Source organism: Lissotriton vulgaris, chromosome 4_1 (genome assembly GCF_964263255.1).
Source record: "Lissotriton vulgaris chromosome 4_1, aLisVul1.2, whole genome shotgun sequence".
Lineage (NCBI taxonomy): Eukaryota > Metazoa > Chordata > Amphibia > Caudata > Salamandridae > Lissotriton > Lissotriton vulgaris.
This window is the reverse complement of record NC_141691.1, coordinates 2,139,380,970-2,139,399,506: the sequence shown is the minus strand read 5'-3', so window position 1 is coordinate 2,139,399,506 and position 18,537 is coordinate 2,139,380,970. Positions and strand designations below refer to the sequence as shown.

General features: G+C 49.5%; 1 protein-coding gene across 1 annotated transcript in view; it reads right to left on the bottom strand.

Annotated features, from left to right (window-relative positions):
- Positions 1–18,537, bottom strand: part of LOC147725245 (GTPase IMAP family member 8-like) — a 350,212-nt gene that overhangs the window by 239,290 nt on the left and 92,385 nt on the right. The window contains exon 6 of the mRNA XM_086967149.1: positions 17,194–17,309. Within this exon, the coding sequence (XP_086823275.1) occupies positions 17,194–17,309 (116 nt within the window). The remainder of the gene's footprint in view (positions 1–17,193; positions 17,310–18,537) is intronic.

The following is an 18,537-nucleotide window of genomic DNA, read 5'->3' as shown; positions in this document are numbered from 1 at the left end:
CTAGATACCACACACAAGTGTTCGAACGACCTTTAAATGGCGTCGAGTCTTAAGGGCCCCCGTCAAGTCAAGGGAAATTGTTAGTAGTTGCACTTGAGGTAAGCCTCTGTGCTGTCGCCCCTCCCAAGTGGGAGGGGTAAGTCTGGTTAGGGATCTTGACACCGGTTATGACCTTGCCGTTGGCCCTTAAACGTTAGGATGTACAATTTCAGTGTTCTTAGAGAATGTTTTGTAGGATGCTAGTTCGGCTAGGAGAACCTCTGTATTAGAGATTATGTTAAGGTTAGCCAAACATCGTAATGTGATAATGAAATTGTACATAACATGAAAACGTTTAATGTTTTAATTTTGTTTTAATAAATACGGCCGGGATGGTCACTCCATCCCACATCCAAAAACTTTAAGAACTGTTTCCGGTTTCCCTCCTTTTGGGGATTGTGTTGAGAGGGGGTGGCGGGTATCTCAGCCATATGACTCTGTGTATAGATGTGTGAGCAGTTGATTCACTATATGTATGGGTTCAAAAGTGCATGTGGAAACAGCTGCATGGGCAGTTGACTGTGTGCATGAGTGTATTGCTGAGTGAATGGATATCTCAGTGCTACATGTCAAAGTAAGTACATATGTAAAACACAGTACATGTGAGAGTAGACATATATAAATAACTGTGCAGAAGAGCCAGTGAATGTGTGAGTGGCTGCATGGATCATTGAGAACTTGTATCAGTGATTGTATAAGAGAGTAAAAATATGTTAGAATATGTTTGAATTAGTAAGGTGTGTATAACTGTATAGTTGAGGAAATGGAGGTGTGATTGATTCTTTGCATGACTGACTAGGTGTGTGAGTAACTCCATGGATGAGTGACAGTCTGTGAGTGTCTGTTTACACTGAATGTATCTAAGGTTATATTAGAGTCTGAAGAGGTTCATCGTATTATCACATGAATGATGTCATCAGTGATGTGATCAGTAATGTCAAATGAGATGTCATCAGTGATGTCATTTGAGATGTCATCAGTGATGTCACTGACCATGTCATGAATGATGTAATATGTGACATCATCAGCAGTGGATTGCGGGTGCGCGATATATAGTTAGGGCAACTAACTATATATGACATTTCAATGGTTTTGTGTAAGTAAAATATGGTTTTGTAAATGCTAATTCCTAACTATATATGGTCTATAACCTATGGTTTTTTCAGTGAATTTTCAAGGTTTTGCAAATGCTAATTCCTAACTATATATGGTCTATAACCTATGGTTTTTTCAGTGAATATATATATATATATATATATATATATATATATATATATATATATATATATATATATATATACAAATAGGATATATAAAATAAAAATAAAAATAATAAATAGATCAAATATTAAAATTAAATGAAATAAGGTAGATTCAATTTACATTTTAACATTTATAACAAATAATCTTTATTAAAAAAGTGAAACACACATACATAGTAAATATATATATATTAACTGAAAAACCATAGGTTTCAGGCCTGGTATAGTTAGGAATTAGCACTTACCTTTCTATGCTCCCTCACTCAGTTCACTTCTCTCACTCTTTTCTTCAGTCCTTCTGTCTCCTCACTCCCTCACTCCCCTTGTCTCAAGCTCACTTGCCTTTATCCACCCTCTATCACCTCTCTTTCCTCAACCTCACTGCTCTTCTCTTGCCCTTTCTCACCCCCGTTCCTTTACTCTGCTTTCCTCACTTATCCTCATTCCCCATGTTCACTCCCCTTCCCCTCACTCACCTCCCACACTCACCTTCTTTCAGTCCCCCTGCTTCACTTCCATTCCCCTCTCTTCTCTTCCTTCGCTCCCTCACTTATTCCCCTTCCCTCACTCTCCTTACTCCACTTCCCTCACTCCTTCTCTCACTGCCACTGTCCTCTCACATCCTCACTTCCCTTCTCTCACTCTCTCTCTGTTAGCCTCACTCTGTCACTCCTCTTACTCTCTCACTCCTCTTCCATCACGCTCACTCCCTATAACTCAACCACACTCCCTCACTTACCTTTCTTTGCTCCCTTACTCAGTCCCTTTCTTTCACTCTTTCCTTCACTCCCTCTATCCCCTCACTCCCTCACTCCCCTTGGCTTACCCTCACTCACTTTTATCCACCCTCTTTCAGCCCTCTTTACTCACGCTCTCTGCCGATCTCTCACCCTCATTCACACCCATTCCCTTACTCCGATTCCCTCACTATCCCTCATTCCCCACCCTTCTCTCTCCTTCCCTTTACTTTCATACTCCACTCACCTTCTCTCTGTACCTATGCTTCAGTCCACTTCCTCTCTATTTCCTTCCTTAGCTCACTCACTCCCCTTCCCTCACTCACCTTACTCCAATCACTCACCCCTTCTCTCACTCCCTCTGTCCTGTCAAATCCTCATTCTCCTTCCCTCACTCCCTCTCTTTTAGCTTCACTACCTCTGTCCCCTCACTCTCTCAGTCCCGTTCCCTCATGCTCACTCCCTTTAACTCACCCACACTCCCTCACTTACCTTTCTTTGCACCCTCACTCAGTCCCCTTTCTCTCACTCTTTCCTTCACTCTCTCTGTCTCCTCACTTCCTCACTCCCCTTGTCTCACACTGACTTGCCTTTATCATCCTCTATCACCAACCTTTCCTCATCCTCACTGCTCTTCTCTTACCCTTCCTCACCCCCGTTCCCTTACTCTGCTTTCCTCACTTATCCTCATTCCCCATGTTCACTCCCCTTCTCCTCTCTCACCTCCCACACTCACCTTCTTTCAGTCCCCCTGCTTCACTTCCCTTCCCCTCTCTTCCCTTCCTTCGCTCCCTCACTCATTTTCCTTTCCTCTCTCACTGTACTTCACTTCACTCACTCCTTGATAATATGTAAAGAATATAGTTCTTTTTGGAAAATTGGAGGTAGTTCTAAAAATAACTGTTTTTTTCTTCTTTTTAGTTTTTTCTTTTTTTACTTTTCCCAAAAGTTTTTAATTTTTTTTGTCTTTTTTTCTGAACAAAAACCAAACTAGGGAATGCCAAACTGCTCAACAGGAGCAAAAAAAAGTGGAAAAATTAGGGATGGGTGGAGCAGCGGTGTTCCTCCTTCTTTCAAACAATTAATTCAATGCTCTGCTCCCCGTAGCAGAGTAGTTCATCACACTGTTTGCATTTCATTTTTAAATCTGCAAACGCCGGCTGTATGTTTGGGATTAGATGTACTGCTTCTCTACCAGAAGGTGTTGCTGCTCCGGTGGAGGTGCTGGCGCCATCTCTTGGGGGATTGCGTGCCTGGTCCCTGGTGCTCTCCTTTGCGAAATTATTTGGGTGCCTCCTCTGTACATGCCGGATCAAGTTAGCATTCCCAAAACTATATTTGCGGGTGGGATCCCCATCTGACAAAGTTGTGTTGCATATCATGCAGGTCACTTTTGCTGCATTAACTTTTTTTGCCCCGCTGGGAAACTAAAGAACTTCTGGGGTGTGTCCTCAGGTATGAATTCCGGATCAGAGTCTGAAGAGGGCTCCCTGGAACTAGACATCTTTCCAAAAGAAGAAGTATTTTCAAGAAGAATGGAGAAGAGGTGTTCTCTCAGCAATTGCAAAGAGGTGAAGTGCAGTCCGGCAGTGATCCCTCGCAAACCATAGTAGTGGAGATCTCCTGGGGCTTTGGGAGGCCTCCTTGCCTTCCGGCTGTGCCGATGGAGTCACATGTTCCTTGGAAGGCTGTAATTCCCAGCGTGCAGGTGACTGATGAGACCCGCAGGGCACAGTGGAGGACTAGTGGATGGTGCAGCATTGAGGTGGGTTCCCCCCTCCTGGGAGCTGAATAAATATGGGCATAGAACTGCATTAGGTACTACAGAGACAGCCCAGAGACTGGGGGTGACTGAATATCTCGACCCACTTCTCATATTGCTGGACTTTGGACACGGTGCGGGTGGTCAGGCGGTCTCAAACACTTGAGTTATATTGCAAAGAGGACGTTGTTGGAATGGAATTGCCTCGTCTGCTACCCTCCCCTGCCAGGCGCGCTGACTGACGGAGCGCTACAATGGCGACGGGAGGGAGAGGACCCAGGAATAACCCACAAAAACAACTGGCAAAATTTGCGTGGTCTAAGGCTGGGGATACAGGCAGCCCCCGGAGATCGGGAAAGGAAGGTGACGCGGTGACAGCAACACAAGATTCAGAGCATACTTTTCATGATGTTATTGCGGCCATCAGTGTTGTGCGGACGTCGATGGATTTGTTTACTGTAGAGGTCTCGCTCCTTCGGGCTGATATTCGGAAGATGGATGAGAGAGTACAGGAGTTAAAGATAGTTACTAATGCTTTACAGCTGGACACCTCAGAGCTGCAAATGCAGATGCGTGAACTGCAAACGAAGCAGGACAGAATGGCACAGCAACTCGACGACAACCAAGGCCGGGCCCGACGCAATAACATTCGCATTCTGGGGGCTCCGGAGAGAACAGAGGAACTGGCGGCAGACCTGTATGTGGAGGGCTTCATAACGAAACACCTTAAACCCAAGACTCTATCCAACTACTTTTCGATTAAAAGGGCCCACAGAGTACCGGGAGGCAAGCCGCGACCTGGTGCGCCGCAGAGACCTATCATGGCACGAGTCTTCAAGTACCGCGACAGGGACATCATCCTACAGACAGCTCGATTCAACCCCCCTCTAAAAACGGACAACTATGAGGTGGCCTTTTTTCCGGACTTCACGGCTAAGGTGCAGGCCCAAACACGCAGCTTACAGGCCGTTAAAACATAACTCAGAGATAGGAAGCTCAGATATGCAATGAGAGTTGAATCTGATGGGAAAACATGTTTTTTTGATTCCCCGGAGACAGTTTGGGACTGGTTTGGCGGCTGGAGGACAGCAGGGAACAAGAGGAGGGTCTGACAGAGTAATCCGAGCCATCAACATGGAGCTTCGGTGGAGACGATCCAGGGAAGCCCAGAGGATGTTCCTAGCCAGCTTGAGAAACAGGACTAATGGACAGGGGCATCAAGAATGGAGCACTCCAGCTGGGACTCTCATACAAGCGCAAGAAGTGGGGTCGGGGGAAAGGGAAGAGTGATGATACGAATTACTGTATGATTTGTTAATGTAGGGGTCCTTACCTAGGTTTTGCGTACTATGTGATTATCTAGAAGTGATTTGGGTGGGGCGCACATGGCTTATAGTGGATGGCAATAATCCCAATTTTTTTGCTTTGATTTAATAGGAATGGGGCTGCTTCACCTCGAGTACTTTCGACTTTCTAGGGGGGGAGAGAAGCACTCTGCCAATTTTGGGGGTGGGTAGTTTTGAATCCACGGGCAGGGGGGCAGAGAGGGGGGAGGGGGAAGGGGAAGGGAGATGGGGTGGTTGTCTCAAGGTTGTTCAGTTTATTGCTGTGATGATTGGTTCATTGATATCAGGAAAGATACTGCATGATGGAATGCATACTAGTATTTCTCTGGCCTTAAGGCATTCAAAAAGTTTGAAGAACATATTGAGTTTTGGAAGAAAATTGCAAAATGTGTGGGTTTCTACTTTCTCCTATGTGGCCATGATCCGTGTAATGGGACGAGGGGTGACACACAACTAGGGGGAAGGATAGGGAACGATCCCTGGCAGTAAAGTCATGGAATGTGAATGGACTGGGATATAAAATAAAGAGGCGAATTGTGCAACAATACCTGAAGAGCCTCTCGCCGGATGTGGTCTTGCAGCAGGAGACCCATTTGGTGGGCCAGAAATCCAAAGCCCTCTCTAGATGGGGATATAAAAAGTTGGCAAGTGCAGACTACACGACGGGCTCAAGGGGAACGACTATATTGGTGAAAAAGTCCGCACCTCTTATTGTACACAAGACATGGGCAGACGCGGCAGGTCAATTTACAGGGGTCGAGGCCTAGTGGGAAATGACAGACCTCAATATACTTTCGGTCTATCTGCCACCTGCTCTGGGCAAGACTGCACTGGAGGACCTGGGCACTAAGCTAATCGGACTTCGGGAAGGGGTACTGATTATGGGGGGGGATTACAATATGACACTAGATGATACTGTCTATCGACAGCCACCTAGGCCACAAGACAAATCCAGCAACCTCCTCTATGATTTTGTACAAGCGTTGGGACTGACAGACATGGGCCAGAGGCTCCATCCTACTGACACATTGTTTACCTTTTACTCCAATGCCCATCATAGTTTGTCACGTAATAATTAGGCCTCTATCGTCAACTTTGCCCAGTATAACGTCCTACCTAGAGGGATATCGGATCACTCGCCGGGTCTGGACAGAATATACACATTGGGAACGCCAACCACCAGCCACGATAGTGATTAACCCATGGCTCCTACACATTCCAGACATTAGAGGCGAACTCCGTACACAAACAGAGAACTTGTTCATTAAAAATGTGGGTTCTGTTGACTCGAAGTGCACAGTCTGGGAGGCATTCAAGGTGGTATTTAAGGGGGTAGCCAGGTCCCTGAAATCTGGATATGTTACCAAAAAACAGGAGCGCCTGACCTCGGTGGAGGCTGAACTCCTTGAACTAGAGCAGGAGTACTCACAAGAGCCCTCGCCTGACACTAAAGACAAGCTCCTCCTGAAACAAGACGAATATCGAATTAAGACCAGGGAACAGATGGTTGCCAAGCACCGCGCAATGCGGAAACAACTCTATGAGCTCGGGGACAGGACAGGTAGGACACTGGCGTGGTTGGAGGGACGAGAACAGGGTTCTCGTGGGTCCATGAGCTGGTGACGCTGGAAGGGGACATAGTAACTCACCCAAAGGACATAGCGGAGCAATTCGCCGTTCACTTTGAGATGGTGTAATCCCCCTTTACCCACTATACGGCAGGAGACTCCCGCCAGCTCCTTGTTGACAGTAATGTCCCTAGCCTTTCAGAGGAGGATGTGGAAACTCTGGAGCCAGACCTCTCGGCTGAAGAAATAGGTAAGGCCCTCGGGCAACTCAAATTTGGGAAAGTGATGGGACCTAATGGCATCCCAGTAGAATTTCTGAAGGCTACGGCCTCCCTGACTGTGCCACACTTGAAGCCATGTATGAGGAAAGTTTGGAGGAGGGTCGGCTGCCACTAGACCAGCGACTAGCTATTATTGTAGGTATTTACAAACAGGGTAAACCGATGGAAGTATGTGGTTCCTATAGGCCGATTTCGCTAATAAACGTAGAGACGAAGGTACTTGCCAGGGTCTTGGCGAATAGACTAGCAACAGTAATTGCCTGGCTGGTCCACCCAGACCAATCGGGCTTTATGCCAGGGCGCAACACAGCCCTCAACCTCCGGAGAGTGCACAATGTGATGGCCCGGAGTCAATATATTGAAGAAGACGCAGCCATACTGTCCCTTGACGCCTCAACGGCATTTGACTCCATAGAATGGCAATATTTATTTGAGGTGCTACGGAGGACCGGGCTGGGCCCCAAATATGGGGCCTGGGTCAGGCTCCTCTTTACTGGAGTGCTGGACCAAGTAAGGGTTAAACGCTTTACATCCCGTACATTTGAACTTCGTAGAGGAACGAGACAGGGATGCCCACTGTCCCCACTGATCTTTGCCCTGGTACTGGAGCCACTCGCGGCCTGGGTGCGGAGGGATGTGTTGATTCGTGGCCTGCGCTGGGCAGATGATGTGGAGGACCGCATATCGCTCTATGTGGACGACATCCTGCTCTATCTGGCCTCCCCCTATAGATCTATAAATGTGGTCCTGGATATATTCACACATTTTAGTAAATACTCAGGATACCCAATTAATTGGTACAAATCAGTTCTGTTCATGCTGAAAGGAGACGTGCCGCGGCTCCCGCCCCGAAGTGTGATAACGATAGCAATGGAAGGATTTCGATATCTGGGGATTTTTATCGCCTCAGACCCAACCTGTTTTTACGACTTGAATTTAGCCCCACCTCTTGCCAGGCTGAGGGCAGATGTGAAACACTGGAGGACCCTGCCCTTGACGCTGGTGGGGAGGGCGGCACTTTTCGAAATGCTGGCCCTTCCCCGTTTTCTGTATGTCTTACGAAATTGTCCCCACAAGGTCCCAGACTCGTTCTTTAGGGCTATCGAGAGCGAGTTAACCATACTGCTATGGGAGGTAAGGCCACCAGAATTGCGAGATAAACATTGACAAAAAGCTGGTACGACGGGGGCATTGCCCTCCCAGATCTACAGAGGTATTATTGGGCGGCGCAGCTGGTGACGGTCAACCGCTGGCTGTATCATCCCCCAGATGACCCAGCATACGCCCTCGACATATACCAAACTGACCGCTCTGGATATCTGGGGGCTCTGTACACGACAGACAGGAAAAACAAGGGGAAATTCTTTGGGCCGACCAAACACACACTTGAAATTTGGCGTCTGGTTACCTCTCAACTGGGTTGGGCAGGCAATCTCTCATTGGCCACGCCGTTATGGTTCGCTCAGCGGCTGGGGAGACTAGGCTATCAGCCTGGATTCGACAAATGGGACCTAATTGGGCTATCAAAAGTGGGGGACCTGATTAAAAAAGGGACTTTACTGACTTTTAATGAACTTCAGATGAAGTATCTGATGGCACAAGGTGAAAAATATATATGTCTACAGATCAGACACGCGCTGTATGTCATGTTATGTTAGGTTAAGAGTTTTAAAAGTGCAACAGCTGCCCCAGCAACGAGGCGTCCCGGCGCTGCTAGATCAAAAGAGACAGATACTCAGGGCTAGCCAATCATAGACAGAAGAAACCTATAATGGTGGAAAAAGAAAGGTTTTAATGCCTTTCCGAAAAACCAGCAGGTTCTCCATACCACGAATGTGGACTGGCATGGAATTCCAAAGTTTAGCCGCCAAGACTCGGAAGGAGCGACCACCCATGCAGCATAATTTAGTTCGTGGTACACTCACCTTATGTTGTCCCAGTGAGCGCAGGCTACGCTGGGGAACATACGGGGACCACAGAGGGCACAGTAAAACCGGACTCCCGGTTTAAAGGATCTTAAACGCCATGACAAGAGCTTTAAACTGGATCCGAGATACGATCGGGAGCCAATGCAGCCTTCCAGTCGTTACTCTGGCAGAGCACCTGCGGGGGAGTCAAATCAAAGTTCTCGCTGCCAAGTTTTTAACCCGTTGGAGTCACAGGACCTCAGCTTTGTTAGCACCCAGGAGCAGCACACTGGCATAGTCCAAACGTGAAATGATCATGGCTTGAACAATGAGCTGACGTATTGTTGACTCAAAGTACTTCAGGATGGGTTTAAGGCCTCTCTGCAGGCCCACACAAGTAGCTGCCACTCTCTTAGTGTGGGTCTGAAAGCTAAGTAAGGAGTCCATCCAGACTCCTAAGTTCTTAACTAGAGGCTTTGGCTTTGGTGTTGTGCCCAACGAGGCCTGCCACCAATGCTCATTCAAAAGGGCGATGTTCTTCCCTACGAGCAAGACCTCTGTTTTACTAGCATTGAGCTGCAGACAATTGTCTGCCATCCACTGGGCAACAGCTGCCATCCCATCTCCAAACCCAGTGGCTGATGCAGAAGACCCTTCAGCTAGGGTGATAACCAGCTGGGTATCATCCGCATATGATACCAGCGTTAGGTCCCAGTCCTTTGCCACAGCTGCAAGAGGTTGCATATAGAGATTGAACAAAGACGGACTAAGTGCAGAGCCTTGCAGAACCCCCTGACTGATAGAATGAGACTGAGAGATGTAAGGTGGTGCTGAAACCCGAAAAGATCTTTCCTCTAGAAATGATCGGAACCATTCTAAGGTGGATCCCGTGATCCCTACGGCCTCCAGCCGATACAGAAGAATATCATGCTACACCGTATCAAAGGCAGCGCTGAGATCTAACAAAATCAGCGCTGCACTCTGACCGGCATCGAGGATCATCCTTAAATGTTCAGTTGTGGCAAGAAGGGCGGACTCAGTGCTATGGCCAGGCCTGAACCCGTTTTGAGACAGATCCAGAATGTCATTATGGCTCAGATATTGAGATAGTACATTGTTCACATGGGCCTCAGCTATCTTGTCCACCCACAGTAGGAGGGAGATGGGCCTGAAGTTTTCCGGTTTAGACGGATCCAATAAGGGCTTCTTGATGATGGGAAATACCCACGCCTGTTTCAAGGCCCTAGGAACTTTGGCTGTGGAAAAGGACAGGTTGAGTATAGCGCCAAGCGGCTGTTGAAGGGGCATCTGTACCGGCCTCATAGGGTCCGATGGAGATCCAGATTTCACTTTCCTGCATAGTTTAACTAGCTCTTCACTAGAGATCTCCCGTATGGTTGCTAAGGTGGGGCCACCAGCCCTAGTGTCGGCGGGGACATAGGGACCAGGGGAGTGCTGCGAAAAAGACTTGTAGATCTTATGCACTTTTTCAACAAAGAAAGTAGCCAATTCTTCGCACTGCTGTGTAGAAGTTAAATTAGATACCCTGGTTCTGGAGCTCTTTAGCTCTTGCACAATTTTAAAGATACATTAAGTGGGGTTAGTGCTGATTTTTATTTCTTCTGCATAGAATGTAGCGCGTGCAGAACAAATCGCTTTATGATAAAGCTTTATTTTATTCAAATAAGTTGCTTTATCCCCCTCTTTATAGTCCCTCCTCCATATCCGCTCAGCTCTCTTGCATTCCTTCCTCAGTGCTCTCAAGGCCTCACTGTACCATGGATTGGAAATGGACCTATGCCCCTTAGTCCATTCAACCGGAATAAAAGTGTCCAGACCCCTCGCAATCCAATCACAGAAGGTAGTGTACGCCACAACCGGATCCACTGTGTCCCCCAGGGAAAATGTCCCTAGGAAGGCATGAAAGTCCTTCAATTTGAGGGCCTTTTCAAAACCCTATACACCTCCTCCACCCGAAAAGGCTCAAGGATCTCCAGGCTAGCTCTAACCAGAAAGTGGTCAGTCCAGCCCATAGGCTTTCCCGTCTTTTAAAGATATACCGGAGGCGTTGCCCCTGGAAGATCGTTTGCTGGACGGGCCTCTGGCCTCAAAGGCAATATCCCTAACCTACAAGAAGCTGAGTAACAACCTCCCAGATGCCTTCTCGAAGCTTAGGCAGAACAGGCTCCAGGATCAGACAATAAGGGTCCAGGATCAGACACACAGGCTCCAGGATCAGACACACAGGCTCCAGGATCAGACACACAGGGTCCGGGATCAGACACACAGGCTCCAGGATCATACATAAAGGCTCCAGGGTCAGACACACAGGCTCCAGGATCAGACACACAGGGTCCAGGATCAGACACACAGGCTCCAGGATCAGACACACAGGGTCCGGGATCAGACACACAGGGTCCGGGATCAGACACACAGGCTCCAGGATCATACACAAAGGCTCCAGGGTCAGACACACAGGCTCCAGGATCAGACACACAGGGTCCAGGATCAGACACACAGGCTCCAGGATCAGACACACAGGCTCCAGGATCAGACACACAGGCTCCAGGATCATACACAAAGGCTCCAGGATCAGACACACAGGCTCCAGGATCAGACACAAAGGCTCCAGGATCAGATACACAGGGTCGAAAGAACAAGTAACTTTACCAGGAGAGTAGATGCAGTAGACAGCAAGACTGTACAGCAGCATATACAGGCTCCAGGATCAGACACACAGGGTCCAGGATCTGAGACACAGGCTCCAGGATCAGACACACAGGGTCCAGGATCAGACACACAGGGTCCAGGATCAGACACACAGGCTCCAGGATCAGACACACAGGCTCCAGGATCAGACACACAGGGTCCGGGATCAGACACACAGGCTCCAGGATCATACACAAAGGCTCCAGGGTCAGACACACAGGCTCCAGGATCAGACACACAGGGTCCAGGATCAGACACACAGGCTCCAGGATCAGACACACAGGGTCCGGGATCAGACACACAGGGTCCGGGATCAGACACACAGGCTCCAGGATCATACACAAAGGCTCCAGGGTCAGACACACAGGCTCCAGGATCAGACACACAGGGTCCAGGATCAGACACACAGGCTCCAGGATCAGACACACAGGCTCCAGGATCAGACACACAGGCTCCAGGATCATACACAAAGGCTCCAGGATCAGACACACAGGCTCCAGGATCAGACACAAAGGCTCCAGGATCAGATACACAGGGTCGAAAGAACAAGTAACTTTACCAGGAGAGTAGATGCAGTAGACAGCAAGACTGTACAGCAGCATATACAGGCTCCAGGATCAGACACACAGGGTCCAGGATCTGAGACACAGGCTCCAGGATCAGACACACAGGGTCCAGGATCAGACACACAGGGTCCAGGATCAGACACACAGGCTCCAGGATCAGACACACAGGCTCCAGGATCAGACACACAGGGTCCGGGATCAGACACACAGGCTCCAGGATCATACACAAAGGCTCCAGGGTCAGACACACAGGCTCCAGGATCAGACACACAGGGTCCAGGATCAGACACACAGGGTCCAGGATCAGACACACAGGCTCCAGGATCAGACACACAGGCTCCAGGATCATACACAAAGGCTCCAGGATCAGACACACAGGCTCCAGGATCAGACACAAAGGCTCCAGGATCAGATACACAGGGTCGAAAGAACAAGTAACTTTACCAGGAGAGTAGATGCAGTAGACAGCAAGACTGTACAGCAGCATATACAGGCTCCAGGATCAGACACACAGGGTCCAGGATCTGAGACACAGGCTCCAGGATCAGACACACAGGGTCCAGGATCAGACACACAGGGTCCAGGATCAGACACACAGGCTCCAGGATCAGACACACAGGCTCCAGGATCAGACACACAGGGTCCAGGATCAGACACACAGGCTCCAGGATCAGACACACAGGCTCCAGGATCAGACACAGAGGCTCCAGGATCAGATACACAGGCTCAATGATCAGACACACAGGCTCCAGGATCAGACACACAGGCTCCAGGATCAGACACACAGGCTCCAGGATCAGACACACAGGGTCCGGGATCAGACACACATGATCCAGGATCAGACACACAGGCTCCAGGATCAGACACAGAGGCTCCAGGATCAGAGACACAGGCTCAATGATCAGACACACAGGCTCCAGGATCAGACACACAGGCTCCAGGATCAGACACACAGGCTCCAGGATCAGACACACAGGGTCCGGGATCAGACACACAGGGTCCAGGATCAGACACACAGGGTCCAGGATCAGACTCACAGGCTCCAGGATCAGACACACAGGCTCCAGGATCAGACACACAGGCTCCAGGATCAGACACACAGGCTCCAGGATCAGACACACATGATCCAGGATCAGACACACAGGCTCCAGGATCAGACACACAGGGTCCAGGATCAGACACACAGGCTCCAGGATCAGACACACAGGCTCCAGGATCAGACACACAGGCTCCAGGATCAGACACAGAGGCTCCAGGATCAGAGACACAGGCTCAAGGATCAGACACACAGGCTCCAGGATCAGACACACAGGGTCCAGGATCAGACTCACAGACTCCAGGATCAGACACACAGGCTCCAGGATCAGACACACAGGCTCCAGGATCAGACACACATGATCCAGGATCAGACACACAGGCTCCAGGATCAGACACACAGGCTCCAGGATCAGACACACATGATCCAGGATCAGACACACAGGCTCCAGGATCAGACACACAGGGTCCAGGATCAGACACACAGGCTCCAGGATCAGACACACAGGCTTCAGGATCAGACACACAGGGTCCAAGGAACAAGTAACTTTAGCAGGACAGTAGATGCAGTAGGCAGCAGGACTGTACTGCAGCATATACAGGCGCCAGGATCAGACACCCAAGCTCCAGGATCAGACACACAGGCTCCAGGATCAGACACACAGGGTCCAGGGTCAGACACACAGGCTCCAGGATCAGACACACAGGGTCCAGGATCAGACACACAGGCTCCAGGATCAGACACACAGGGTCCAGGATCAGACACACAGGCTCCAGGATCAGACACACAGGGTCCAGGATCAGACACACAGGCTCCAGGATCAGATACACAGACTCCAGGATCAGACACACAGGGTCCAGGATCAGACACACAGGCTCCAGGATCAGACACACAGGGTCCAAGTAACAAGCAACTTTACCAGGACAGTAGATGCAGTAGGCAGCAGAACTGTACTGCAGCATATACAGGCTCCAAGATCAGACACACAGGGTTCAGGATCAGACACACAGGCTCCAGGATCAGACACACAGGGTCCAGGATCAGACACACAGGCTCCAGGATCAGACACACAGGCTCCAGGATCAGACACACAGGGTCCAGGATCAGACACACAGGCTCCAGGATCAGAAACACAGTCTCCAGGATCAGACAAACAGGCTCCAGGATCATACACAGAGGCTCCGGGATCAGACACACAGGGTCCAGGATCAGACACACAGGCTCCAGGATCAGACACACAGGGTCCAGGATCAGACACACAGGCTCCAGGATCAGACACACAGGGTCCAGGATCAGACACACAGGGTCCAGGATCAGACACACAGGGTCCAGGTTCAGACACACAGGGTCCAGGATGAGACACACAGGGTCCAGGTTCAGACACACAGGGTCCAGGATCAGACACACAGGCTCCAGGATCAGGCACACAGGCTCCAGGATCAGACACACATGCTCCAGGATCAGACACACAGGCTCCAGGATCAGACACACAGGGTCCAGGATAAGACACACAGGCGGCAGGATCAGACACAAAGCCTCCAGGATCAGACACACAGGGTCCGGAATCAGACACACAGGCTCCAGGATCAGACACACAGGCTCCAGGATCAGACACACAGGCTCCAGGATCAGACACACAGGATCCAGGATCAGACACACAGGGTCCGGGATCAGACACACAGGCTCCAGGATCAGACACACACGCTCCAGGATCAGACACACAGGCTCCAGGATCAGACACACAGGGTCCAGGATCAGACACACAGGCTCCAGGATCAGACTCACAGGCTCCAGGATCAGACACACATGCTCGAGGATCAGACACACAGGCTCCAGGATCAGACACACAGGGTCTAGGATCAGACACACAGGGTCCAGGATCAGACGCACAGGGTCCAGGATCAGACACACAGGCTCCAGTATCAGACACACAGGCTCCAGGATCAGACACACAGGGTCCAGGATCAGACACACAGGCTCCAGGATCAGACGCACAGGCTCCAGGATCAGACACACAGGGTCCAGGATCAGACACACAGGCTCCAGGATCAGACACAAAGTCTCCAGGATCAGACACACAGGCTCCAGGATCAGACACACAGGGTTCAGGATCAGACACACAGGGTCCAAGGAACAAGTAACTTTACCAGGACAGTAGATGCAGTAGACAGCAGGACTGTACTGGAGCATATACAGGCTCCAAGATCAGACACACAGGGTTCAGGATCAGACACACAGGGTCCAAGGAACAAGTAACTTTACCAGGACAGTAGATGCAGTAGGCAGCAGAACTGTACTGCAGCATATACAGGCTCCAAGATCAGACACACAGGGTTCAGGATCAGACACACAGGCTCCAGGATCAGACACACAGGGTCCAGGATCAGACACACAGGCTCCAGGATCAGACACACAGGCTCCAGGATCAGACACACAGGGTCCAGGATCAGACACACAGGCTCCAGGATCAGACACACATGATCCAGGATCAGAAACACAGTCTCCAGGATCAGACAAACAGGCTCCAGGATCATACACAGAGGCTCCGGGATCAGACACACAGGGTCCAGGATCAGACACACAGGCTCCAGGATCAGACACACAGGGTCCAGGATCAGACACACAGGCTCCAGGATCAGACACACAGGGTCCAGGATCAGACACACAGGGTCCAGGATCAGACACACAGGGTCCAGGTTCAGACACACAGGGTCCAGGATGAGACACACAGGGTCCAGGTTCAGACACACAGGGTCCAGGATCAGACACACAGGCTCCAGGATCAGGCACACAGGCTCCAGGATCAGACACACATGCTCCAGGATCAGACACACAGGCTCCAGGATCAGACACACAGGGTCCAGGATAAGACACACAGGCGGCAGGATCAGACACAAAGCCTCCAGGATCAGACACACAGGGTCCGGAATCAGACACACAGGCTCCAGGATCAGACACACAGGCTCCAGGATCAGACACACAGGCTCCAGGATCAGACACACAGGATCCAGGATCAGACACACAGGGTCCGGGATCAGACACACAGGCTCCAGGATCAGACACACACGCTCCAGGATCAGACACACAGGCTCCAGGATCAGACACACAGGGTCCAGGATCAGACACACAGGGTCCAGGATCAGACACACAGGGTCCAGGATCAGACACACAGGCTCCAGGATCAGACTCACAGGCTCCAGGATCAGACACACAGGCTCGAGGATCAGACACACAGGCTCCAGGATCAGACACACAGGGTCTAGGATCAGACACACAGGGTCCAGGATCAGACGCACAGGGTCCAGGATCAGACACACAGGCTCCAGTATCAGACACACAGGCTCCAGGATCAGACACACAGGGTCCAGGATCAGACACACAGGCTCCAGGATCAGACGCACAGGCTCCAGGATCAGACACACAGGGTCCAGGATCAGACACACAGGCTCCAGGATCAGACACAAAGTCTCCAGGATCAGACACACAGGCTCCAGGATCAGACACACAGGGTTCAGGATCAGACACACAGGGTCCAAGGAACAAGTAACTTTACCAGGACAGTAGATGCAGTAGACAGCAGGACTGTACTGGAGCATATACAGGCTCCAAGATCAGACACACAGGGTTCAGGATCAGACACACAGGGTCCAAGGAACAAGTAACTTTACCAGGACAGTAGATGCAGTAGACAGCAGGACTGTACTGGAGCATATACAGACTCCAGGATCAGACACGCTTCAGTTTAAATGTGTTCATGATTGAGCACCGCCCTGAAGAAACTCCTTTGAGCTGTTAGTCAAATTTCATTAACTACCTTTCTGCACCACAGCAAGAAGTTCTGGACTCAGAAGGGGTCTTTTCACAGATCAATGTGAGGGTGAAATTGGAAATAGTTGCACCCGGTTGTGCACGGAGGAACCCCACCAAAGATATCAGTGTGGGTCTCAAAATACAATTGCATGAAGCTCAAGTCCACTTACCTTCATATTTCCTCATCTCCATTTCAGGTTTCCGAGTTTTTACAATTTCAATATTTGTTTCTTTGTCTTTTCTCTCTATCTCCTGCTCTGGACCATGAAACTTTATCTTCTCACATCTGGAAAAAGACACACATGAGTTTAGTGCTATAAAACACTCACAGGCTACAAGATCTGAAAAGGAACAGCACATATATCCTGTTATTGGAAATAAAATGCTGTAATCACAGGAGCTCCTGCACAACAGCACTTGTTGTGTCTTACCACACACATGTATACACACACACAAACACTTTCTTTCTCATCAGCACTACTGATTTCTGTGTCTCTTTCTCTCACACTTCTTGAGATATCAAAGGCAGATGTGAATATTCACACACACTCTATCTCTCTCACTCTCTCTTTTACTCTCTGTGTATGCCTCCTGAGCTTCTACTCAGTCCCATGATCTTGCACATCTCTCTTTCTCACTCTCTCTTATTCTGTATTTATTTCCCTCTGGCTTTCTCTCTCTCTTTCTCCCTCCTAGACGTCCTGCACATGAACATCTCAGTAGTGAAGAGTATAAGTGTCTTTGAAATACTGCATAGTGCCCCCTCTCTGTAAAGGCTCTCAAAATGAAATTACTGAATGCCCGGATCTTCGAATCCTTGAGCTCCTCCACCGTAGGATCCTCGAAATCCACTCCGGTGGGATCTCTAGATCCATGCACCTTTGAATCTCTATACGCCCGCAGTTTCATATCCCATAAATCTTGTAACTTGGAATACTTGAAGTGCTACACCTCAGAAGCATGATCCTTGGAAACTCTGGGCCCCAGTATTTTGGAATCTCCGGATTCCTGTATCTTGGAATCACTGGATCCCTGTACTTTTGAATAACTAAAGGCCCGTACCTTGAAATCTCTAAACAGCGTAACATCGGACTCATTTAAATCCTGCAATAAAGAGTCTCTAGGATCCCTGTACCTTTAAATCTTGGCCATTCTGGGGTACCCCACCTAGGAGTCCCTGAGGTCCTATACCATGGAGTCCCTGACATCCTATACCATGGAGTCCCTGAAGTCCTTCACCTTGGAATCAATGAGGTCCTGCACCTTGGAGTCTCTTGGCTCCTGCATCTTGGAATGTCTGAGGTTCTGCACCTTGGAGTCTCATGACTCCTGCATCTTGGAATGTTTAACGTCCTTCACCCTGGAATCTCTGACATCCTGCACCATGGAGACTCTGAGGTCCTGCACCTTGGAGAGTCTGAGGTCCTTCACATTACAGGCTCTGAGCTCCTGCATCTAGGAATATCTGAAGGCCTGCACCATAGAGAAACTGAAGTCCTGCACCTTTGGTATTC